Below are 25395 nucleotides of genomic sequence, written 5' to 3'. Positions count from 1 at the left end.
CCCTGGGTTCCATCCCCAATGGGGGTGAAAATTCCTCTTGTTTATCTCTCGTATCAACCTCTGTATTGTACAAAGGGAACAGAATATCTGGACAAACGTCTGATGATCAGGCAAGGAGAGCACAGGACTGGGCCTAGGGAGAGAGTCCAGAACAACCAACGGTAAAGTTTACCCTCCAGGGATGAGCTCCCAGCACACAAGAGCATTTAAAAAGAAAAAAAAAAAAATTCATGGGTGACAGATTCCTAATGGGATTATTGATTCAAACACAGATCCTTTCTCTTCCCTGCATTTTTTTGCCCCTCCCAAAAATGTGTTGCTGCAGACTGGTTAGGGACTCAGGGAGGAGCAGCTGGGGGATGATTTATCTGCAGCTGGTGCAAAAAATGACCATCAAAGAGGCAAAGGAGAGAGCCAGCATCCCCCTCTTCCCTAATCTTCCCTCCTCAAGAGAGCTTTAGTGTCTTATTTGTAACAAGGGGGACAGAACTCCTGACCTATTGGAGAAGTTGAGTGAAATAAATGTGATAAGGAGCCTTGTGACCATTAGTAATAATAGTAAGGGCCACATTCTAACCAGTCTCCAGGGCCACGCTCCATGCTAAGTGCATTAATGTCATCTCCTTCAACCACTGGCCCATGTTCCAGGAAGGCAGGTCTATCTTGTTTCCTGCCATATTGCCAATGCCAAGTCCAGTGTCCTCCTGCATGATGGTGTTGATGAATGCTCATGAGGGTGCCGCAGTCTGGCTGGGCACAAAATAACCGAGCCACTTGTGGGTTCAAAATAGGAACTCCTTTATTATCCGAACTCCCGCAAATGCCACCCACACGGCCCTTCCAGGAACACCACACACTGGAAATCCCTCCTCCAGCACTTCCCCAACCAATTCGAACTCTCCAGGAATCCCCAGAAGAACTCCAAAGTAGCGTGAGACTCTCCAAAGTAGCAGGCTGAGGTGGACAGCAGGGGTCTAACATACAATTGAATACACAGCTTAACATAACCATCATTATCTCAATGGCTCACTGGCGTCACCTCTCTACCACTCCCTTCTGGCACAAATGCCAGTCATTCCGACTTGGCTGTGGCTCTCAGCAGAGGGTTTTATTTTTTCATTATGGACCCTCATGGAGTAGCCTGATTGACTGCTTTCAGCACTGTGCATTTCTAATCTTAGTGCAGTTCTAAGGGGTAGGTACTTCCATTATTCTCACTTGATAGGTGAGGAAATTGAGGCACAGAAAAGTTGGATAGCTTTCCCAAAGTTACCAAGCAAGCGACAGCAGTAGTCTGAACCCACTGTGGATTATAGATCATGTCCTGTGCTAAATCAGGAGGTCAGGAGATGTTCACAAGTCCAGTGCAGGCTATTTTTTAGGTAAGAAATCAAAAGTGGCAGGTGCGATGGCTCATGACCATAATTCTAGCAACTCAGGAGGCTGAAGTAGGAGGACCATATATCCCAGGCCAGCCTGAGTAACTTAGTGAGACTCTGTCTCAAAATTAGAAATAAGAGCTGGGGATATATCTCAGTGGTGGAACACTTGTCTAGCATGCATGAAGCTTAAAGTTCAATCCCCAGTACCATCACAAAAATTAAAATTAAAAAATTAAAAGGGCTGGGATGGGGTTGTGGCTCAGCAGTAGAGCGCTTGCCTAGCAAGTGCAAGGCCCTGGGTTCATCCTTAGCACCACATAAAAATAAATAAAATAAACGTATTGTATCCAACTACAACTAAAAAATAAATAAATAATAAAATAAAATAGAAAGGGCTGGGGATGTAGCTCAGTACCTCTGGGTTCAATCCCCAGTACTGGGGAAATAAAGAAAAAGAAGAAATTAAAGCTGAGAAAGAAGTTTAAATGATCAACCCAAAGCCAACCTGAAATTTGGATCCAATGTGACCAAGCTTAATGCTTCTGAAAGGCTGTGATTTACTTCACCCCACCCCTAGCCCAAGCTTTGGGGCACACAGTTTCCTGTAGGGCTCCCCCATGCTCCATAAGTGACTTGAGTCTGGCAACTGTGGAGAAAGAACAATGACATCCCCAAGCTCAGAGACAGGAGGCTCCACAGGAGGCTGTCAGGACTCTAGTTCCCAGGGTAGGGCTGGCTGCAGGCTGAGCCTGGGCCCTCTCTCTATCTGCAGCCTCTGACAAGGGTGCCTCTCAGAGAGCCTGGGGCTATTGAAAAACCAGCCTCTACCTCAGAGCAAAGCCTGTCCAAGGAAGGGACATCACCTTTGTCCTTGGAAAGACCCACAGAGCACCCCTAGACACATTCCCATCCTGCTAAGTGATTTATCTACAAATAACAGGAGAGAGCTGCTGCGTCAGGTGTCCCTGATTCAGTCAGGCTAGGTGGGGATCCATAGCAACCCCCTAGCAGCCACCAATCAGCATGAGACAGGGAAATACTTGGGATGCCAGATGACCCTCCCAGTAGTTTATGGTGGTTGATAACGTGTTGGGAAACCATGTAGTTCAGCACGTACACCCCTCTTGGCTTAAACCAATCAGTTCAAATAAATCCCCCTCTTGTAGTAACCAATCACCCCTACTCAACTTGTTCCCGCCAGTGAATGTGCTAATCATGTTTTAGAGTTGTTATTTGATTTTCCCGCGGTGTGTGATGATTTGCTAAGAGATGCTGTGATGTATGTGGGGATCCCTGCCTTCTCCAAAGAATGTATAAAACTGCTGCAAACCCTGGGCTCGGGGCCTCTCAGTGTCACCAGTTGCTGTGTGTGCGCGCGGAGGACCGAGCTAGCTTGCAATAAACATCTCTTTGCTGCTTACATCGATCTTGGGTCTCTGGTGGTCTTTTGGGGGTCCCGAATTCGAGTATAACACTATCCCTTGTGGCAGTCTCTTGTGGCAGAATGGTGACTGACCCCTTGGATTGGGAACTGGCAGCTTCAGACATGGGGATTGGTCAAGAGATTTTTCATCCTCATATCCTGGCAAGAGCCAACATCATCACTCACACACTAGTTTTCCATCACTCACGTTTTGCCCATCCGCTGGCATCTGGTTCATCACGGCTGTCTTGTTATAAGTCAGGGACATGACAGATGCCATTAACATAACATCCCCATCCATCCTCCCAGGGTAGGGTGGTATGGAGAGAGGCTGAGAGAGAAAGATGAAGTCAAAAGGTAGCAGCTTCTGACATCAGATGGTTGTGGATGTCTGACCTCTGCTGCTTATTTGCTAGGTAACCTCTCAGGAAACTTAAGTTTCTTTAGCTGTAAAATGGGGCCAGAAATGCCTCTGTGGCAGGCAAGGACACCATTCTGCATAGCTCCAGAGGTACCATTTACATTGTCTATGGGAGTGGTGCCACTTGGTACCCAACTTCATAGAATACAAGGTGAAGGTGCCTCAAGACTGCATATCCCACATCTGTACCTTGCAAGTAAGAATTGCTAAGTCAGTTTTCAGATGCCGAGCCAAGGTGCTGTCGGGCTGTTGTGAGGACCAGGGGCTGGGGTCATGGAGGTGCACTGGCGGGCATGGCATTATTATGGGTTAATGGAGTGAAAGGCTCCCCTCTTCTACGTGGCTCCTGCACTGTAAGCCCCTGACGAATTCCAGCTCACATTCACTAGAGGGGATGCAGACCCACCTCACCAAAGCTCTTTAGCAAGTTCTCCGTTAACTTCCTGTAGGGTTTCTTCTAACCTCTCAGTCTGGCCCCATGGTGGCCACAGAGGATATCAGACACCCTGGCATTGGGCGGAGGATGGTTACAAGGTTTCCCTCTATGTAGGGGTTTATAGCTGACTGGCCAAAAAAAAAAAAAAAATCCTGAATAGAATCTCTTCTCAGCCTGGGTTTCCAACATCTACCCAAAGAAAGTGATCTTTTCTTTACCTCCCTTCATATCATGTTTTTCAGTCAAGAAACTTTTATTAAAACCTATAAGGCTGGATATGGTGGCACATACCTATAATCCCAGCAGCTTGGGAGGCTGAGGCAGGAGGATCATGAGTTCAAAGCCAGCCTCAGCAAAAGTGAGGCACTAAACAACTCAGTGAGACCCTGTCTCTAAATAAAATACAAAATAGGGCTGGGGATGTGACTCAGTGATCAAGTGCCCTTGTGTTCAATCCCTGGAACACACCCCCCCCCAAAGGAAAAAAAAAAAAACCTACTATATGCAAGGAACAGTGGAGAGAGGAGTCCCAAGACAGGCAAGACAATTTCCAGCCTTAAGAAAGTCACAGCAGAGATAGAGGTGGCCCATGTGGGACCTCAGGGATACACTGCAGCTTGTGCAGTGTGTGTGATGGGCGCATTCACCTTCACTAATGGCACTTGGACCGTGCTCTCCTCTGAGCCCTCAAGCAAGAGCGCCTTGGAAGCCAGTAGCTACACTGCCATATTTAGAATTCAGGCGTTCCTCCTCTCCATCGGAGGGTCCCATCCAGTTGGTCCCATCCTGTCGAAAGCAGTTTCCTGCAGCCTCCCTCTGCTTTTAGCTGGCACCACTGGCTGCCCTTCCGGTGCAGGAGGTGATCACAGGGTCTCCATCAACTGGGGAAGGCAGCTCCCCTTCTAATTGCCTCTCACCCCTCCCTTCTCCCTCTCCCTTCACATCAACAGTCCCAGCCTCTTCATTCTGTTTGCTCAATGAACTCTGAAGTATAGCAGGCCCTTTGCCTTGTCTGTCTGTTACTGCAGAACCCTTAGGTCCTCTAGCTCAGAGCTGGTAGGTGCTCTGTACATATTAGTTGAATGACTAGGTGGCAGAATAAACGAAGACCACTCTTCATGCTTACTCTAGGAAGATGTTCAGAAGTCCATGGTCCTTCAAAGAAGTCTTCACAGCTTCTGTTTCCCACCAGAGAGCCCTCGTCCTAACCCCTTTATTATGCATTCCTTCATTGGGTCTGGATTTATTGAACAGCTCTCCTGAACTAGGCATTATAACCTGTGCTGAGGAGACAAGCCTTGACAAGTCCTCCAACAGTTTCCTTCTCCACATCTTGGCCCCTTCTTTTATCCCCATTGCCACCACACTGTCCAGAGCCCTCACCCTTCCCTTGTCCCCCTTTACACAGGCGTCTTCAAATTGGGCCCGTTTAAGGCTGCTGTTCGTCCTAAGAGTTAAGGGAGGGAGGAGGTCTCCCAGTTTCTAGTTTATGCCTTTAGCCCATCCTCCCACCCGACCTCAGGTACCTGTCCCCAGGGACAGGTCCTAGCCAGGATGTGCTCAGAACCCTTACCCACTCTGCCTCCCGGAAGAATCCCGGATTCTTGTTTTACCTCGGCCCCTGGGGTCCCTGCCCAAGGGCATTCTGCAGAGCCCACCAGCACTCAGACCCGCAGCGCCCTGGCCCCTCCGCGCTGCCTGCGGCTGGAGCTGCCAGCTTTTTGGAATTCCTAATCGCTCCTGGCCCCGGTGATTGGCTGTTCAGCTCTGACCCCACTTGGGCTGCCGCCTGGTTGGATAAAAGGGGAATCTCCTTGGGGCTCCAGAGCATTAGACACCGGAGGGGGCACCTGGGACCAACTTTGCCAAGCAGGGAGCCCGGTGGGGGGGTGGGGGGAGCAAAAGACCTGCAGCCTCAGCCCCTCCAAAGAACCGGGAGATGACGGGGAAAACGGGGGAAGCGCTGAGCAAGCCCAAATCTGAGACAGTAGCCAAGAGTACCTCGGGGGGCGCCCCGGCCAGGTGCACAGGGTTCGGCATCCAGGAGATCCTGGGCTTGAACAAGGAGCCCCCGAGCTCCCACCCGCGAGCTGCCCTCGACGGCCTGGCCCCTGGGCACTTGCTGGCTGCGCGCTCCGTGCTCAGCCCTGCAGGAGTGGGCAGCATGGGGCTGCTGGGGCCCGGAGGGCTTCCCGGCTTCTACGCGCAGCCCACCTTCCTGGAAGTGCTGTCCGACCCTCAGAGCGTCCACTTACAGCCACTGGGCAGAGCGTCGGGGCCGCTGGACAACAGCCAGACGGCCAGCTCGGGTAGGTGCGGGCGAGGCTACGAGGTCGATGGCGGGCGTCAGTCGGGAGCCCCGCGCCGTCGGCTCTCGCCTGCAGGACGAGGCCTCCTCCAGGTGGAAAAGTTCCTGCAGGCCGAGGGGTCGCACGCAGCTCGGGCCTGGAGCCAACCCACCCGGGAGCAGGACCCGGAGGATGCTCTGGCGCCGGTCGGGTTTGGGCCCCAGCATTTCCAACTGCTGTTAGTTCCCGTGACCCTGAGTCAGGCTGGTCTGGGGCGCAGCGCTGGGTTGGGGCCCCAGTGGATACCCGGCTTGGGATGTCAGACCCGTGCAGCAGGGTCTGCGGGAGGCCTGGAGCTTCCCAGCTCTGCTGCTCCGTGGCGGTCCAGGCCTCTGGGAGGATCCGCGCTCCTGGAGCTCGATGTTGTTCCGCGCGCTGGCGGCCCAGGAAGCGGGTGCAGGCTCTGGCCCCAGCCCTGGTGTCCAAAGTTGCAATTTTCCTCCTCCTTTCTTCATTCCTCCCTCCCCGCATTGCTCAGCTGGGTTTATTTTTCACCCCACGAACTTGGAGAACCAGGCCACCGAGCCAGCCGAAGTGGCCGCCATCGGATCCTGTGTAAGCGTCACAATTTATCGGATCTCGGCGCTTCGCTGGCCCAGGACCCTAGATGACCTCGCCACGCCCTCCCTCGGCCACTTTCCTAGCCGACCGCTTTGGTCTTCTCGGCCCACCGGCTTTTGTGCCCTCTACGCAATTTCCCCAAATTTTCGTTCCATTTTATTATTCTTTTTTTTTTTTTTTTTTTTTTTTTTTGAAAGGGCAACGAAAAGTGGCTCGTTGCAGGCTCTCCGATTTCGAGTCGAGGGCACATTGTGGGGGCATCGCGAAATCTACAGCGACCCGGCAACTCCCAGCCCTTTCCGGGGCTCAGCTCTCGGCGGCACGAGTCCGCTCCTCCGGGCCAACTTTCTGCAGGCGCAGAGAAGAGAGCAGACCCGAGGGTCCCTGCGACCCCGTGAGGCTGCCGGGTTCTCCGACCGTCCCTCCCCCCAAGACCCCGGGGCCTTTGCCTCTCTTGCAACGAAATCTGTTCAGATTCTCCAGATTGAGGCGCCGACATTGGTGGGGCCATCTTGGGCTTAGGGATGGGGACAACCACTGGAGTCCCTGAGGGCTTCCAGGGAGACCGCAGGCCCGCACGGCTCGCGCAGGCGGCCGGGGGTGGGGCCCTCGCCGGTTTCGGGTGCCGCAGAGCGCTCTCCCCATTCTGGTGCATGTCCCTCCACCCGCCTTTCAGATTCTGAAGATGTTTCCTCCAGTGACCGAAAAATGTCCAAATCGGCTCTAAACCAGACTAAGAAACGGAAGAAGCGGCGACACAGGTAAGACCCCCGCGGCGCTTTCGGTTACTGCTCCTGTCCATCCGCTCCCCTGCGGTCCCCTGCTCCGGTCTCGGGTCTTATTTTCGCGGACCCCAGAGCTGAAGCCCGGGGCCGTACTAGGGCGGAGAGACCCGGCGTCGTTTGTGGGAATCTGTCTGGGCTTGGCGTCTAGCCGCACCAGGTGAGGATGCTGAGGGGCCGCCAGAGCAGCCTGCGCAGCTCCGCCGCGGGGCTGCTTCCCCAACTGGTCGGGCTTTCGCCTCCCTCCGCAGGAGAAAGGAAAGGCCCCAACCTGGGCCAAACCCGACCTGGAGAGGGGTCGGCGGTCCCCACTTCCTGGCAGCAGCACATTTTGAGAGCCACGCAGACCTGGCGGCGGGCAGATTGGGCCCCCATCTCCCACTGGAGCCCACCTTTTTACCTTTTTTCCGCTGCCCCCGACCCCGATTCTTCTCTGCCAACTCCCCAGTTTTCTGCTCCCACCGTTCCCCAAAGCTCGAGCGATATCTGCGCTTATGGAACGTATTCTTTTGGCTTCTGTTATTTTATGCTTCTGAGAGTTGCTACCTTTATGTGAGCCTCAGTTTCCTAGTCTGTAAAATAGGGGGGTCCCAACAGAACCACTGGAGTGGGGTGGACTGCATTGGAGTGCAGACCAGGGAGAGAGTTAAGTGTCTTTAAATAGACATTACTTGCACGAAGTTAAAATTTAATAGGTGCCAAAGGGTATGTCCTAAAAAGCAATCACCCTTTTCCTGCCCCACGCCCCCAGAGACCTATTTCCCTTTGGCATCAGCACCACTCCTACTCACTCCTTGTGTAAGTTCATGGGAAGATTTTTTTTTTTTAAGAAAATAAAGGGGCGAGAAGCAAAAATCTGCCGTCTTTCTGCGAGTGCTGTCCCTGCGCTCCCTCCCCAGCCGGGCTGTTTTCCCAACTCTTTCTTTGCCCCAGTCCAGGTGGGTCGCTAATGGGATCCCACTGGACATTTCCCCATTGGGGAGCTCCCTAGATCCCTGCCTCGCCTCATCTTCTCCTCTCTCCCCAATTTGTTCCCAAGCCTCTTTGTAGGCTCTTTCTCTGCCCCTCCCTCTTCCTTCGCCCTTGGAAGTTCCACTATTGACCCCCATTTTTGAAAACGGCCCTTCCTGACCTCTCAGGCCCCAATAGGTTCCTGCTTGAAAGAAGGTGAACTTCGACTTGGTTTCTCTTTGATGGATTCATTTCCTTTGGACAGTTATTTGCTTTCCTTGCTTATTTTAAATGGAAACGTTTTTTACTAGTCCTGTTCCTCATACTTTTAAAATTCAACGAATATTCATAAAACACCGCTGATGCACCTTCTCTTGCTGGTCCCAGGGTGTGTAATCCTGTCAGCCTTCCCAAACCAGGACAAGGATGTGGAGGTAGCCTGCTGCTACTGTGCTGACTGTGGAATATGGGGTAGGGGTTTCCCTAGATATTTCAAATTATCCCTCAAATTCTGGTACTGGAATGGTATAAGGGCTTAAGGTTCCTGACCCTTCGACCCTCTCCCCAAAGACCTTTGGGGGCTTTGGTGAATTCCCAGAGGGGCAGAACAGCAACTCACCAACATCAGAGAATTAACTATCTTGGGTTTCTATTTCTGGTGCATGGAGGCAGCAGATTATTGGAGAGGAGAATGGCTACTGATGGCTGGCACAGTATTTATTTATTTATTTATTTATTTATTGTCGGGATTAAATCCAAGACTTTGCACAAAGCTAGGCAAGCCCTCTGCCGCGGAACTAAGCCCCCTACTCCTTGGTGCGGTTTTTAGTTAGGGGAAAAACAAACAACAACAACAAAAAAACATTTTCCTGAGTTTTTCTCATTAGGGAATTTGGGGGAAGAGCCCCTGGAATCTGGTGATGAGTGATGGGGTTGTCTTTATCTCCCCAGGAAACAAACCAGGTTTAGCAGGGTTTGGTGGGGGTGGGGGTGGAGCAGCGATGGGGACAGTTTCTGGGATTTTGCTCTTCTTGGAAAGCTCAGTTCCTCTTTAGACTGGACACAACAGGATTGAAGGACCTGGGACTCTAGCTAAACCAGGAGCAAAGTTTGGGTCACATAGTGGGCAAAGGAGGACCTCTATGGGGAATATGACACATGGTCCAGTTCTGGGGCAAGAATAGGGGAAGTTGGGGGGATTTGAAGTTTGTTTTTGTTTTTTTCTTAATCGGGTACTCTTCCAAGTAGAGGCAGCCCTCACAATGACCTCTAATCAGCTTTCCTCTGACTTTGGCCAGGTCACACTACCTGTGTAACTCAGTTTTCCTGGTTTTGAAAAGGACTTGCATATATTGATTGTTTATTTTGGCGATCAGTTCCGGAGCCCTTCAGCAAATGGTAGAAGAGAAATAGAAAGCAGCAGATCTTCAAAATTCTTAAGAATGAAACTTTCCATATACATAAGAATTCCACACATCCCCCTCAAGAGAACAGATGGAACGATTTAGAGCCAAACCAGTCATTTTCTGTCTTCCTCTCACACCCCCTGCATCATCCCTGAGATATTAAAGTGGACACCAGAACAAGGAATATGTGGGGCTTTCTCGTGTTTTCCTGCGTTCGGTGAGCATGAGGGCGAAGCAGTGAGGCATTCTAACCCCTCTGTGCTGGTCCCAGGCTCCAATCCCAGGGGCTCGAGCAAGGGATGTACCGATTTTACAAATTCAGTTTGTGGAAACTGGACCATCTCGTCTATTGGCTTGTTGATAAGGGTACAGGATAAAGGTCACCTAAATCCTAGTGAAATTAAAAGAAGAGTTTGTATCTGGAAATGGGCGTTTAGTGGTTTATTCAAAAAAGGTGGTTTATGAGCCCCCTAATATTGGAGGTGAGATTTTATGTGTTGGGGCATATTCGTTTGCTCATTTTCTTAGTGTGAGAGAATGTAGCTTTAACTAGATCCCTAAAGCAGTTTTTGACACAAAACAGGTCAATGGGAACTGCTCAGTCGGGGGCCAAGGAGGCTTAAATGGGACTTTCAGTCAAGTAGTTGACTCAGTGTGGGGGTTGGTTGGAAAGTGGCACTGGAGGGGACTGAGGAAAGTCCCCTGAGGGCAACTCTAGGCAGTTGGTAGGTCTGGTGTTGGGAGAGAAAGGTCAGGTGAGCAGGAAGGAGTGTTGGGGTCAGCTAAGCAGGTGGGGGTTCAGGTCTTGGCCATGCAAACACTGAGGCTGAAGCTTCATCTGACCTCCAGGGAAACCTTGAACTCTGAGTGGATTTAAAGTCAACTCTAGTGTCTGAGAGGAGCCCAGGAAGCAGGTCGGAATGTAATTATCTGGTGAGGTCTACTTTCTGTGCTTGGGAGTAGGAGGGGCTTTCTGTGGTCTTCAGAATTTCCTCCTTAACATCAGACTGCCTCCAGAGCCATACTCAGGGCTGAAATAGTGCCCACCCCTCACCAGAAGGATGGTGTGGGCTCTCAGCCTTGAATGAAGAGTCCAGACTATTAAGCTATCTGTGTGTGTGTGTGTGTGTGTGTGTGTATGAGAGAGAGAGAGAGAGAGAGAGAGAGAGAGAGAGAGACAGAGACAGAGACAGAAACAGAGAGACAGAGACTATGTTGATTGGGTTGTGCCAAGCCAGCCTGGGTTTGGGATCAGTCTCTGAGCCTTGGGAGAGGGGCCATTCTGTTATTCTGTTCTCTTCAAAGTCAGGCTCTTCTGATTGCTGAGGTCCTGAGTGTCCTATCTTGCTCCCCTCAGGACAATCTTTACTTCCTACCAGCTAGAGGAGCTGGAGAAGGCATTCAATGAGGCCCACTACCCAGATGTCTATGCCCGGGAGATGCTGGCCATGAAAACGGAGCTGCCTGAAGACAGGATACAGGTAACATCCCCTAGGGGACATCTGTCTCTGCAGGGTCCCAGATACACATGACCCACCCCCCTGCATCCCCTGTGAGCATGTATTCAGAAAGAATCCTTTAGTTAAGGATTCTGATCACCTACCATGTAAGGTGGGCACTGTGTGAACAAGGGCTGAGCAGATGTGGTTTGGCCTGCTGTTCCAGACATAGGCTCCCTGAGGGGGCGTGGCAATGAGAGGTGGAGTTCTGGGTAGTCCTGAGCAGGGTCTCTGTTGTGGTGGATGTCTGTTTTGAGGCCAGAGGTGGCCCTCAGGCTATTTTGGGTGTCTGTGAAGGGGAAGGTGACTTTTAGTCCTGATTCCAGTCTGTTTCCCTTCCCTCCATTCCCCATCCTATGAGGAAGACATTACCCCGCTTCCTACTCCCCACCACCACATCCAGCTGCTGCTGTTTCCTCCTCTCAAAACCATTACTTTTCCAAATCTGGCCCCAGATGTGGCCTGGGACATGTGCCTGTGGGTGTGACTCTCCAAGCCCCTCCTCTCCTGTGTAGCTCTATGGCATAACCAGCTACTGGTCTGGAGCAGCATGCCCTCTGCTATGGTGGGCATAGGGCCTTCCCACGTTCAAGAGCCCCCTGGCTGGGCCAAGGTGGGCTGCTGAATTACTTCTCTGGGAGAGGATGCAATACAGTGGCTTCTAGGCAAGGCCTCCATGGCAGGAAGTGAGTAGGGCCAGAGGACATTTCCAGTCAGCTGGATTTCAACCTGAAATGAAAGCTCCTCTCCTGGTGTGGTCCAGAGGTGGCTGCTGCTGGGACTTGGGAGTGTGACAGGAGTCAGGTCCGGACTTCCTGAAACTGCTTCTGCTCAGCATCTCTCCATACCCTAATTGAGGGCCTGTGTGTCTCCAGGTGTGATGTGTGCTAGGGGCAGAGGTGGGGCAGAGGGCGGACAGAGAAGAAACTGAAGGTTTGGGGGCTGCTTCATACCGCCTCACTCAAGGACCGAAGTATAGGAAATGAAGTCTTGAGTTACTTTTCCAACAGGGCCTTCCTCTCCTTGGAAATCTAGGAGAAATTTCAGCCACGGCTTTAGACATTGACACTAACAATAAGCTCAATTATTCATAAGCCGATTATGTTTGGTACCTTATCCAGGGTGGCCTAGAACCATCCCCTCTCACTCAGTTGGGTTCTAGTGGGATGAGCTGAATGTTGATTTTGAACTGTGTGTGCAAGCCAAGGCCCAGGCCATCCAGCTGATATGTGGCAGTAACCCCTGCCTGTCCTCCATTAGCACCAAGTTGGCCATCAGGAGCGGCTGTGGTAGTGGTGGTGGTGGGGTCTGGCAAATTGCCATGGTTGGTAGGCCTCACATTTGTGCTACTGACTGTAAGAAGGAGCATCTTGTCTCTTACAGTGAGTTGTCTAAAATCTGCTTAGCTGTGGTGGTGGAGGGTGGGGGAGTTTTAAGTTTGCTGAGCTTGGGATTTGGGGGAAGGTTGTCCCTAAGTTGTAACTGCATTGCTATAAATGCCCTGGCAGACCTAGTGTAGGCTTCAACCAGTTGCCATAAGGCAAGGAAGGTGTCAGAAGTCACCAGAACCACACAGAGGAGCTGAGGGTATGAAGCAAGGAGCATCACTGCCCCAGGACTGAGAGGATTGGCTATGATATTGGTGGATGTGGGAGAAATGAGGCAGAGTGTCTCAAATCCTCTGCACCGTGTGGCTAAGAGTGACCCCTGAATGTGTGTGTGAGTGGTCAAGTGGTCGTGCTCCCAGGTGTTTAACCAGATGGCTGAGGAAAGATCTTGGCATGTATCAATAACAATCCCAACCAGAATTTCTAGAGCAGTTTCCATGTACCAGGGGTTCTTCTAAATATGTGGCATGGCAGGAGAGGCAGGGTGGTAGAGTATCTGGGGATACTAACCCCCACTGCCTGGGTTCACAGCTGAACTTCCCCTGCTAGAGCCTCCTAGTCCTCATCTGTCCAATGGGATAAGAGATGCAATGAGCCATATGTGTACAGTGTTCAGAGCAGTGAGTACCAGGTTCCCCCCTGCTCCCTCTGATTCAGCTCTGATCTTATTAAATCCTGTGGCAACTGGTAGCAGAGAGACCACTAGCCTCCATGTATGCATTCATTCGTATATTCATTCATTCCTGCAGTGCTGGGGATGGAACCCAGGGTCTTGCACATACTAGGCAAGCAGTTTACCACTGATCTACACCCCCAGCCTATAGCCTCCTCTTGGAACTAAAGAAACAGAGGCACAGAAACTTGCCCAAGGCAACCTAGCTAGGAAATGGGGGACACAAGATTCAACACCATGTCTAAAGCCCATTCTTTTTCCACCTGCTTTTTCGGTTGAAGCCTGTGCTATGACTTGACACTGGGGGAACAGAGGTGGTTTGAAGTCAGCATGGGGCTGGGTGCTGTCTCACAACTTCTTTTAGAGGGTGGGTATTGAACCCAGAACCTCAAACATACTAACTGTATAATAACTTTAAAAACTATTTATTAGCAGAGCAGGGTGGTGAATACCTACAATCCTAGCTGAGGCAGGAGGCTCACAAGTTCTAACCCGTTATTGGCAACTTAGTGAGACCCTGTCTCACTAAATTAAAAAAAAAAAAATTAAGATCTGGGGATGTAACTCAGTGGTAGAACACCCAGTACTACATACACCCACACCCACACCCAAATTATTGAGTACCAATACATAAATAATAACAATAACCTCACTTATGAAAAAGAAATTTTTTTGTGTGTGTGGTGCTGGGGATTGAACCCAGGGCCTTGTGCATGCAAGGCAAGCACTCTACCAACTGAGCTATATCCCCAGCCCACAAAATTATTTTTGAATGGGCAAATTCATGTACATGAGTTCAAAGGGTAAAAAATTAGTTTTCCTTCCCACTCCCAGGTAGCAGGCCTCCAGTGGTAACCAATGCCTTTTGTTTCCTTCTAGAGTTAGTTATGTTTATTCAGCTAAGAGTCCTAGACACCCTGTGAGCTAGAGACTAGAATTCCCATTTTACAAAAAAGGAACTGAAGGACAGAGATCAGAATTCAGACCGAGTCTTTTAGACTCTGGGACACTTACTCCACTATTTTGTCCCCGTTCCTCAGCATGTCTCTCTGCGTGCTGATTAGGTGGGGTCAATGCATCTGAAGATGAAAAGCTACCAGTCAAGAGCCCGTCCCCTCCCTTGCCCCAGCCTTGGGTGATATAGCTGTGTGTGTGTGTGTGTGTAGGTGTGTGTGTGTGTGTGTGTGTGTGTTAGGGATGGAGGAAGAGAAAAGGGGAATCACTAGAGGCTCCAAGTATGGAGTTAGAAATTCTCCAGGTGGGAGCCAGGCATGGTGGCCCACCGTAAGCCCTGTGGCTCAAGAGGCTGAAGCAGGAAGATCGTGAGTTAGAAGTCATTGTCAGCAACTTAGTGAGGCCCCAAGCAACTCGGTGAAACCCTGTCTCTAAATAAAATACAAAAAAAGGGCTGGGGGTGTGATTCAGTGGTTGAGGGCCCCTGAGTTCAATCCCCGGTACCAACTATCCCACCCCCCGTAAAAACAAACAAACAAACAAACAAATAAAAAAAACAGCTCTTACCTCAGACTCTGACACCCATAGAAGCCTGAGGCCCTGGGCCTCAGGTTCCTCATCTGTGAAATAAAGAGGCAGGATTCCTTCCAGAAAGCAATTTTGTCAGGATCACCTCCCTCACCAGGCTTGGGCTGCCATAGGTGGAGTGGGGTGCAGACCAGGTGGAGTTTAACAGTTTTAGGTGGATAGCTGGGGCTCACACCCTGCGGGACCAACCTAAGGAGACCCCTGGACTCATTGGAGGCCTACCGAGGACCCCCAGTAGTCATACAGGCCTACTTCCCATCTTTGTTTCACTGCTGGCAAGCCAGACTCTGAGCCTCAGATTATTTATTTGTGAATTAATAATAGTAACATTTTTCTGAACTGCTAACTTCATAAAAGCATTGTGATTTCTGGAATTTATTAAGTACTTACCACTGTCCCAGATGTTAAGTACCTCCCGTGCCTTGTGTGATTTCATCTCACAACACCAGGTGAGTCAGGTGTTCTTCTCCTGTCCATTTTCAGGATGAGGACTCTGAAAGGTAAAATCAGCAGTAGACCAGGATTCAGACTCAGTACACAACTGTGATCAATGAGATCCCATGAGCAGTATCTGTACAAACTATAATAATAATTAATGTGAATGGCCCTGATAGGAGGGCCAGGTCTCTCTAGAGCTCTCTGGGTTTGGGCTGGAGAGCTATGGTGAGCTGTTGGGGAAAGAAAAGATGCCAAGTCCCCACGAGAGACTCAGGCACACAGTCCTCTGTAGGTATAAATGTTGGGATAAGGCACTCCTGAAGTCTCTGCCCAGACAACACTCCTGGCATCCCCACAAGACAACATGCCCAGGGCTCTTCCCTCCAGGGTCTCCCAGGAGACCGTCTGCAGTCCTTCAAGGATAGCGCCCCTACAGGAGACATCGTGCATAACAGATGCCGTTTACACATTCTGGTCACCTCAGTACCTGCCAGGTGTCAGATGTAGGGATGGCAAAAGGGCTTGCAGACTAATTTTATTTCCTCTGTGGGGTCACTTGTTGCCAGAATCTTAAGACGTGGGTATATATATGCATTCTTTTATTTGTTTACTGTGTTTTTATTATTGTTATAAAGTTATAAAAATTCAAACATTGCAGAGCTATGGATGTTCAAAGAGAACAGGGTCCATGTCTCCTCCAGTCTTAGCAGCTTCGTGGATAGGGAATGGTAAGGTTTCGGTGCTCTGACCTGCACGTTCAACTTTGCTTCTTTTATAGTGGTCCCTACCATGCAGTCTGCCAGTCTGTGGCTCAGTGGTTGAGTGCCCCTGGGTAGAGATCAAGGTGTCAAAAGTTGTCTGCATGGGAAAGGGCTGGTGACATCTCAACTCAAGGTAGCATTTTAGAATACCCAGACAGGGCCCACACCCAACAATCCTGATTAATTGGTTTGGAGTGGAGCCTTGGCATCTATGTGTCTTAAGACTCTCCAGGTGATTCTGCATGCAATCAGTGTAAAAGTACTAGAGGCTCAGGATAGGGCAAGTGGGTTAATATGAGTGGAAGAAAGTGGAGTTTGAGGTGATGGGTGGGTGAGGAAGGAATTGACCTGTCAGTGGTGTGGGGAAGAATGCTGCCTGGTACTGCCCCCTAGTGGTCACCAAAGGCTGCAGCAAGACCTGGTCTTCAAGCCTCACACTGGGATGGAAAGAGTGAACTGAAGTACTGAGCAGTGGTGGAGTGTTACCTCAGCCAGCAATGAGCCCCAATCTATCAGCTTCCAGCCTTTTGGGGAGAGGAAAGGGCTGATCCAACATGATGGATGCTACCATGTGACTGATAAAGCTAGGCTAATGGTATGTGGCAAGATTGGAAGGCAGGTGCTGCAGTGGCCTATGCCCGTAATCCCAGCAATTTAGGAGGCTAAAGCAGAATTGCAAGTTCAAGGCCAGCCTCTGCAATTTAGCAAGATCCTCGGCAACTTAGAAAGAACTTGTTTCAAAAATAATAAAATCCAGGCGCAGTGGTACATGCCTGCAATCCAAGCAGCTCTGGAGGCTGAGATAGGAGGATCATGAGTTCAAAGCCAGCCTCAGCAAAAGTGAGGCACTAAGCAACTCAGTGAGACCCTGTCTCTAAATAAAATACAAAATAGGGCTGGGGATGTGGCTCAGTGGTTGAGTGCCCCTGGGTTCAATCCCTGGTACTCCCTTCCAAAATAATAATTAAAAAGGATAGGGGATGTAGCTCAGTGGTAAAGTGCCTCTGGGCTTAATTCCCAGTACCAAAAAAAAAAAAAAAAATTGAAGGCAGAGCTTGCAGGTAGTGAGGTGACCAGAATGTGTAAATGGCATCTATTATGCACGATGTCTCCTGTAGGGGTGTGATCCTTGAAGGACTGTAGACGGTCTCCTGGGAGACCCTGGAGGGAAGCAGCCCTGGGCATGTTGTCTGGTGGGGATGCCAGGATGGCAGACTGCAGGAGATGGCATGTTTGAGGACAGAGGAGCCCTGGCCTGGGACATGGTCACAGCTTTTTGTGCTGGCCACTCATAGAGTGAGAGGAAGAACTGGTGGAGTGACTTAGCCTGTTAGCTGTGTGCCCTGTAGCAAGAGAGCATCCATGTGGCAAGGAGTGGTTCCTCAGGGCCAGTCAGCCTGGGAGGTACAGGCACCCTCTGCCTGTATGTTATGGAGGTACCTGCCACAGCAGCTGCTGACATCTAGAGGCTCCTCACCTGAGCTTCCTGAGCAGTGACAGGCACCTCCTCTGAAAGGAAATGTACCTGGAAACCCAAGCTGGAAGAGTCTGCCAGCTTCACTTTTGCCTGGGACTCCAAACCTGGTGACTCTGGTGTCACTCTGAGCCCTTTCTCCGACTAAGAGCCTCCAACATATAAGGCAAGGTTCTGGCCCTGGCTGGGACCAGACTCCCAGGAAAGAAGAGCCATCTCTTCTAGAAAGTGGGCCATCAGAAAAGCAAGTGAGAGAGGACTCAGTGGACTCTTCTGTGCCTCTCAGAACCCAGAGCCCAAGTAGAAAAGGGGCCTAAATGCCGACAAGGATTCTTTCTCACAGGTGGGAGACAGGAGGGTCTGGTTGCATTTGCTGAGAAGCCAAATCTCAGCATGACACATTTGCCCACCGAATTCACCTGTATCAGGCTTGCATGTTCTAGCTCTTTACCTGCCAGGTATTCCACACAGTATTTTAATTTTCCCAACAAACTTACCAGGCAGTGATATCACAGGCAGATGAGGAGCAGGACACTCAGGGGGATTAACATGTGAGTATGTTCACAGAGGCAGCCACAGACGGGTCAGCCAGCTCCAGCCTAGGCTCCAAGCTTCTGAATCAAGGCTGTTCACAGGGGCGGGCTCTGCCTGCATTTGAGCCCCGAGGGCCTGGAATGTGTTAGAAATGCAGGAAGGGTTTCAGGGGCATCTGTTTGGCACTCCAGATGCCTGGCAGGGAAACCAGAGGCTGGCTGTGTTAAAATAGGCTGAGGGGTAAGCATGAAGCTCAATGATAAAGCACTTGCCTAGCATGTGTGAGGCCCTGGGTTCAATCCCCAGCACCGCAAGATAAATAGAAACAAAAAAGGGCATAGTATTTGTATATAATGTATGTACATCCTCCTGTACATACTTACATGGCTTATAATGTCCAATATGATGTAAACTGTTGTTCTACTATGTTGTTTAGGCAATAATGACAAGAAAAAGAGTCTGTACATATCCAGTATAGATGCAATTTAAAAAAAAAAATATTTTCAATCAACAGTTGGTTGAATCCTGGATGCATGGCCCATGGATATGGAGGGCGAACAGTATTCTTCTTTTTTGTTTGAAGAGCCTGAGAGTGAGAGAAGTGAAGTAATATACTTAAGATCACACAGCAATTTTTAAGAGCTGGGAATTGAAGTTCAGAACTGGTTGGCCTCAATGAGTTTTGTAAATGTTTAAGTTCAGCACACCTGCAGGTGGCTTCCAGGAAGAGGAGAGAAAAGTAAATACAAAGAGCAGTGAGGGTTAATTCTAATGCCTTGTCCACTTCCCTCCAAGGCACCATCGCCAGTTTCCCTGCCAACTGTCCTAAAACAAAATCGTTTTGGCTGTCCAGGTTTCCTCTGTAAATTGGAGTAGCATCTGGTCTTCGTGGAGAGCCAGGCGTTCCCGGAGCCCATAAGTGAGGGTATGGATGACTCCTGGTTAGAGCCTCCAGCTGGCACCTGCTCCCCTGGGACACTGTCTGTGGGCAGAGTCTGATGTATAGACCAGTTATTCATCTATGCAAATTAGGAGACCCAGAAAAAATGGTCCAGAGCAGAATCCTGAGCCTGGACCCTTGTTTCAGTTTCCTAAAGACGCTGTTTCCATCTGAAAGTCCTGCTTGATCTCCAGCACTGAGGCCTCTAGAGCTGGTGGGCAAGCCAGGGCAATGTGGATTGGGGTAGGTGGGGCCTTTGTTTTTTAACACTTCATAATGCCTTCTCCAGAATTCCCAAATCCAAACAGTGCTGGACACGAAAAGTTTCTTCATAAATTTGGCATCAAAACTCATTTGGCGGCAAAAATCAGACTAGATCTTATGCAATTTATACAACTAAGTTTATGTTTATGTTTTGCTGCAGGGATCAGAACTGATGGGAGTGATTATAAGGTGCTGCTGGTGCAGAGTGATATGTACCACGTGGTATATACATCACATATGTATTCCAAAATCCCAAACATCCTCTGACCCCAGGGGTTCCAGTTAAAGAGTTGCGGGCCTTGTTGCTTTGTAATGCACTCTACTCAAGCAGGACAGGTCATCTGATCAGGCAGCAAACAACTTGATTATAAAGACTTCCCACTCCTCTGCAGTCAGATCAGGTGATTGGAATTCTATCAGCATGGGGTCCATTCTTGGAGGTTTTCTCTAAGAGGTGAATGAAACCGGAGTCGCTTATATGGATTGTTATATATATTAGCCTGTTTTGATTTTGCCTCTCCGGGAGAAGGCAGCTTGAAGCAAGTGGGTACTTGTGGAGGGCGACCCAGTGCTAATGGGATATGGAGATGGGACAGGTCAGAAGCCCCACATAAATCGCCGGCCCTGGGTAGGGCAGACACCCTGCAGAACAGCAGGCAGCCTTGAGGAGAGATCTAAACGCAGCCTGGAGCCAGGCCTAGATGAAGGCCAGTTTAGTTGCCTTCATGACTCACAGCTCTGCACTCTGGTGCTAGGAGAATAGCCATCTAGAGGCCTTCAAACTGCATAAACCTTTTCCTTGGCAAGGGGACACACACCCAAAGCTGACAAGGTCCAGACCAGGAGGAGGCTTTGCAGCTGTGCTTCCCAGCTCTCCAGTTATGAGCAGGAACTGCAAGTGCCAAACGGTGATGGCAAAGATGCACGTTGGAAGGCGCTGCAGCTCCGTGGGGGACCGGCGATGGCTTTCTGGTTGGTGTCGGGGTGGAGAGGCCCAGGGCATCTGAGGCCGTGTCTCTCCCATTTTTAGATGCTCTCGGTTATTTACAAAGGAAAAGCTGTCAAAACAGGGTTACACACGCTTGGGTCCACTGAAAGGCGAGTGCGGACGTAGCGGTCTTGCGAGCAGACACAGAGCGTCGGAGCGGCCGCGGGTGTTTGGGGGCTGCCTGGGCGCCCCCTGCCGGGTGTGGCCAGCCTAGCTCCACCGCAGACTCGGGACTGCCGGCGAGGCGCCCGGCGCTCACCGCGCCATCTGGCGGCGGCGGCGCGAAGCGCTGGAGTGCGCGGACCCGGAGCCCTGCGGGCCCCCAGCCGAACTCCCCGCGGCCCCGACAGCAAAGGGTTAAGCTGTCAGCAGCGCGATGTTAAACAGGTGTCAAAGGCGCCCCATATATCTGCAGATTGAAATCAAATTCTTTGCCGTATAAAAAGATAAATTACCCAGGCGCTGCCGCGCGTCCCACTCATCACGCCAGCGCCAGACGGCAAGCAATTTTTTTTTTTAATGTGCTAACGACCTAATCAAGCAATCAAGTCGGAGAAGATTGCAGAGTGACCGGGGCAGCCATCTGCCGGCGAGCCCCGCATTCATTTCCGCGCCCCCGCGCGGGGCGGGGGCCGGGGAGAGAGCTGCTGGGGGGAAGAGGGGAAAAAATCCTAAACAAATTAACACCCAATTTTCCCCGTCTAATTAGTTAAATGAGAAGTGTTTGGGGTCCCCCGGGGAGGGGGAGCGGCTCGCGGCGAGGCGAGCGCTGCCTCCCCAGCATTAATTAGTGCGGGTCAATGCCGCGGCTCCCGGGAGAGCAGCCGCTTTAATTTCCCGTGATATTTCAGTGCCTGAGGCCCATCGATTCAAACTGAAATTAACTTATTTTTCAATCAGCCCAGGGCTGCCCCTGGGGGTGACTCTTCTTTTGCCGCCTCCTGAATAGAGCTGGAGCAATTTTTCATCAAAAGCTGATACCTTGGCCGCCTAGGGCGGGGGAGGGGCCCGAGGGAAGGCGGGGAGTGGGGGCGCCCAGGCGAGGGAATGGAAATCGCCGAGAAAACCAATGGATTTTCCGAAGCCCATCACTTTCCCCCACCCGTCCCATTCCCCTGGGGTGCTTCAGCATCTTGCCGCCCCAGGGGTCAGGGCCCCAAAGACAAGAGAAACGCCTGGGGTCCTTCCAGGCCCACCAGTTTCCTGAGCGCTTCTTCCTGCCTTGAGGCACTAGGCAGGGGAAAGTCTCAGGAAAGGGGCTTTGGGAAGCCAAGAAATCCTCCCTCTCCAAACTGGACAGGGCTTCTGGAATCTCCTCCAAGAACCAGTACATGCCTACAAGGTACCCCAGTCTCATTTAGACCCTGCACCAATCAGCTTAGGGGCCAGGGAATCATTCCCCAGGGTGGGCCTACACACTCTCCTGTGTTCCTACTCACCTCTGCCCCTCACACCCTGGAGAATGTTGTATCTATTCCTTGACAGACGGATGGCACCCAGTTCCCCAAAATTCCATTCACATTAGGCCCAGAACTGTGGGCTCTAGAATATGCAAGGCAAAAAAACAGCATGGCAGGGCTCAGCTGGGACAGGGCAGAGAAGGGATCCTGACCCAGGAAGAGTCCCCTCCCTGCCTTGGGTTTCCTTGACACCTGGATGAAATGTCCCCAAGATCATCTGCTGCCATTTCTGCAGCCTTCCTGGACTCCTCTGGGCCTCTGGGCCTCTTGGCCTCCGTGGAGAATAAGACACAGTACCTGTCCAGGGACTATGGGAATTTGTCCTTCTGCAAATCAGAAAGAGATTCTGTTTATACACTGGAGGTATGACATTAGCAAGATATCTATCATGTCTTGGTTTGTCAGCAGCAAACCAAAGAACACACTGAGTGTTGTTCACCTGCAAGGGACTGTCCAGTAGGCATCCGTAGCCCATCTCCCTAGAACTCGTTTGACTAAAAACAAAGCGTTTTTTTTTTTTTAAAGTCATATTCTCACAGGTCTTGATATCCTCCTTCTGACACCTCCAAGCCTGGAGGAACCTCAGGGACAGCATGGGGTGGAAGAGCTGGGGCAAGGACACCTTGCTGAGGAAATCTGTACTGAGCAGGCAGGGGTAAGGACCATCTTAAAGCACGGCCCCTGAGCCACTCCTCTGAACTTGCAGGTCTGGTTCCAGAACCGCAGAGCCAAGTGGAGGAAGCGAGAGAAGTGCTGGGGACGGAGCAGTGTTATGGCAGAGTATGGGCTCTACGGGGCCATGGTGCGACACTCCATCCCCCTGCCAGAGTCCATCCTCAAGTCTGCCAAGGATGGCATCATGGACTCCTGTGCCCCGTGGCTACTGGGTAAGAGCCCGCACCTTCCTTGGGGCCCTGCCCCTGAGGTGAGGAGAGCGGGCTCCCTGGAGGACTACCGTGGGGACTACCTTGGGGACTTAGGCAGGCAGGGCCTGGGTGTGGTGTCTCTTCCTTGCACCGATTTACTGAGTGCCAGGGACTCTCATCCTGCACTGGTCCCTGACTGGATTCTTTTATCCTGTAAGGAGGGTGTGGCTGTTACCCCAGGGTCTGTATTCCCCCTTCCCCTTGACCAGAGATGGGCTTATGACAAATCAAACAGCCCCCTGGGAGTTGAGGGGACCCTTAGGTCCCTTTGGCCACTTCTCTGGCATTGCCCCAAAGTAATTCTTTTCTCCCAAATCTCTCCACCTGCCCTCTTCCCCCACTTGCCATCTAGTCCTGAGTCTGATAAGAGCATCAGATTATCTTGGGGTTCTAAGACCTGGATTCCCAGGATGGAGGGGTGGGGAGTCGAGCTGTGCCCTGAAGGGACAGAACAGGCCCTGGGGGGCCAGGTGCCCAGGGTTTGTTGAGAGGCCCTCTGTAGGCCTGGTTCCCCGCTGTTGGCCTGCAACCCTCCACGCCCCCCCCCCACTTCCTGTCCCCTGACCCTGGCCCAGCCCTGGGACTTGCGTGACTGGCGTGTGTGAAGCAAGGCTTTCTACTTGTCCTTAATTCTGGCCTCTCTCTATCTTTGCTGTTTTCAGTTCAAGATGGCTTTCCCAGGCGCTTTTCTAAACCCGAATACCAACAATTCTTTTTAGGGATGCACAAAAAGTCACTGGAGGCAGCAGCCGAGTCGGGGAGGAAGCCAGAGGTGGAACGCCAGGCCCTGCCCAAGCTTGACAAGATGGAGCAGGAAGAGCGGGGCCCCGACGCCCAGGCAGCCATCTCCCAGGAGGAACTAAGGGAGAACAGCATCGCAGCGCTCCGAGCCAAAGCTCAGGAGCACAGCACCAAAGTGCTGGGGACTGTGTCTGGGCCAGACAGCCTGGCCCGGAATGCAGAGGAGGCAGAGGAGGAAGAGGCCGTGGAAGAAGACAGGCCGGCCGAGAAGCTGAGTCCATCACAACTTGAGGACATGGCTTAGGTCAAGGGGCGCTCAGGCACCCAAGACTGTGTTCCTCTTGGCCCCTGTGGTGCGGGGAGGTTCTCTGCCACCCTCACCTGCCCCACAGGCCCTCGATTACCCCCATTGACTCCAGGCACAGGTCATTTCTGGCCTCAGCTTTGGACCCTGCTGAGACCTCCTGATGTAGTCCTGACTCTCCAGCACCCTCCTCATCCCAACATCCCTGCCTCAGAAGCCCACTTGCTGCCCCGGCCATCCCCTCAAGCCCCTTTCTCTCAATCTCTTGGCAACTCTTGCTGTCCAAATCCACCCCTTGCTCTGTTCTCTGGCTCTGAAGGGCCCCCTTCCCAGCTCCGCACCTCTTTGGATTCTGCTCGGCACATGCCTAAAGTCCATCGCTGCCAACGCATAGCCTGCCAGACAGCCGTGACATGGATTGAGTATCTGCATTTCAGCTCCAATGTCCTGAGCACCCCAATCCTCATCAAATCTTCCCTCAGCCTGTTCCTTCTGGGGGACCTGGGCCTGGGTTTCTGCTGCGTAGAAAATATACTGCCCCGCAGGCCCACGCACACTACCTCTACGTCCTCCATCTCTCCCTCCAATGCTACCCACCTTCCAGACTGAACTTGGGAAGTCTCAGCCTGAGCCTTTGAGCCACCCTCAGGAACCCGCCTTCTCCATGCCCAACCTGCCCCATGGGTTCCTCCTCATCACAGGTGCCAACAGCACATGTGCCCATGTATAAGACCTTTACTGGGTCCAGGTCCTATGCCCTGCAGGGAGGAGGCCCGTCTCATAAATATTGTGGCTCACTGCATTATTGGGGAGCCCAGGTCCCCTACCAGAGTCCTTGGATCCTGTACCTGTATTTCTGAAGCATTCCAACTTTCCCCATATACTGCCATGACCTTGACCTGCTGTGCAAAGCATCCTTTGCCTAGGGCTTCTAGCAAACTACTCCAAGCATTGCCTGCTTGGAGAAAAGCAGTGAAGCTAGGAAACCACAGATCTGGCCTCAACTTGACCCAGGCCATCCCTAAGCCTGGAATGGCACTGAGCCATAAATATGCATCATGGATGGGTCGCAAGAAAGGAAGGGGAAAAGGTTCAAAGGAAAGCAAAACAGGAGCCAGTGTTAAGCCAGATAAAGCTGCAAGCCCTCATACCATGCCAGGTGTATGCTGGGAAGTATGTCAACTAGAATAAGACAGACCCAGGAGCCATGTTGAAATAAGGGACTAGGGCTCCCTTCTGCTGAGGAGTAGGCCTATCAGTACCTATGGCCTCTCTGCAGCTGCTCCTTCCACTCTGCCCTTTCACTTTTGCATGAGCAATGGGAACACAGCTCGGTGGAGCCCACTGGACCATACTCCCAGGCCAGGCATGAGCCCTCTCACCCCATGACATTTTTTTTCTACTTCCCCACCCATCATGGCGGGGGATACTTGCAAGAGAAAGGCCTGAGACACTGAGTTGCAATTTTAATTCTCTATCGAAAGTTGATTTCTTCATCCCATTTATGGAAACACCCTTCCCCACCCCAGATCTTGTCTTTGTCCTCTGTTGGTTCGACAATGTTAGACTGTAGCCCTGGTGTGTAAATAATGTACATAGAGTGAGAAGAAAATCTTGATATTGAGCTGTTTGAAATATGGAACTGTAATAACCTCTAGGTATTCTAAACCTGTGCTTTTGTGCCATTTTCTGTAAAGATACAAGTAAGAATAAAATTGATGTAAAAACAGCCGAGGAGGGACCCAGAAGTCCT

At 51.2% G+C, this 25395-nt stretch overlaps 1 protein-coding gene across 1 annotated transcript; it reads left to right on the top strand.

Annotated features, from left to right (window-relative positions):
• The first annotated feature begins 5601 nt into the window (after positions 1–5601).
• On the top strand, positions 5602–25165 carry Vsx2 (visual system homeobox 2). The gene is made up of 5 exons (XM_046441143.2): positions 5602–5971; positions 7248–7332; positions 11068–11191; positions 22378–22558; positions 23317–25165. Exons 1-5 carry the CDS (start codon positions 5602–5604, stop codon positions 23640–23642), a joined length of 1086 nt encoding a protein of 361 aa, XP_046297099.1. The 3' UTR covers positions 23643–25165.
• Positions 25166–25395: the final 230 nt, after the last annotated feature.

The sequence above is a fragment of the Marmota monax genome, unplaced genomic scaffold (assembly GCF_021218885.2).
Source record: "Marmota monax isolate L192 unplaced genomic scaffold, Marmota_monax_Labrador192_F-V1.1 WCK01_AAM20220418_F8-fsc00017, whole genome shotgun sequence".
Taxonomy (NCBI): domain Eukaryota; kingdom Metazoa; phylum Chordata; class Mammalia; order Rodentia; family Sciuridae; genus Marmota; species Marmota monax.
This window is presented reverse-complemented; position numbering and strand designations above follow the sequence as displayed.

Excerpts from the sequence above, each read along its gene's own strand:
- Vsx2 (XM_046441143.2), top strand. The coding sequence starts at position 5,602 with ATGACGGGGAAAACGGGGGAAGCGCTGAGCAAGCCCAAATCTGAGACA. Across the intron at positions 7,333-11,067 it reads CGGAAGAAGCGGCGACACAG|GACAATCTTTACTTCCTACC; the intron begins GTAAGACCCCCG and ends TGCTCCCCTCAG. Across the intron at positions 22,559-23,316 it reads CTGTGCCCCGTGGCTACTGG|GGATGCACAAAAAGTCACTG; the intron begins GTAAGAGCCCGC and ends AATTCTTTTTAG.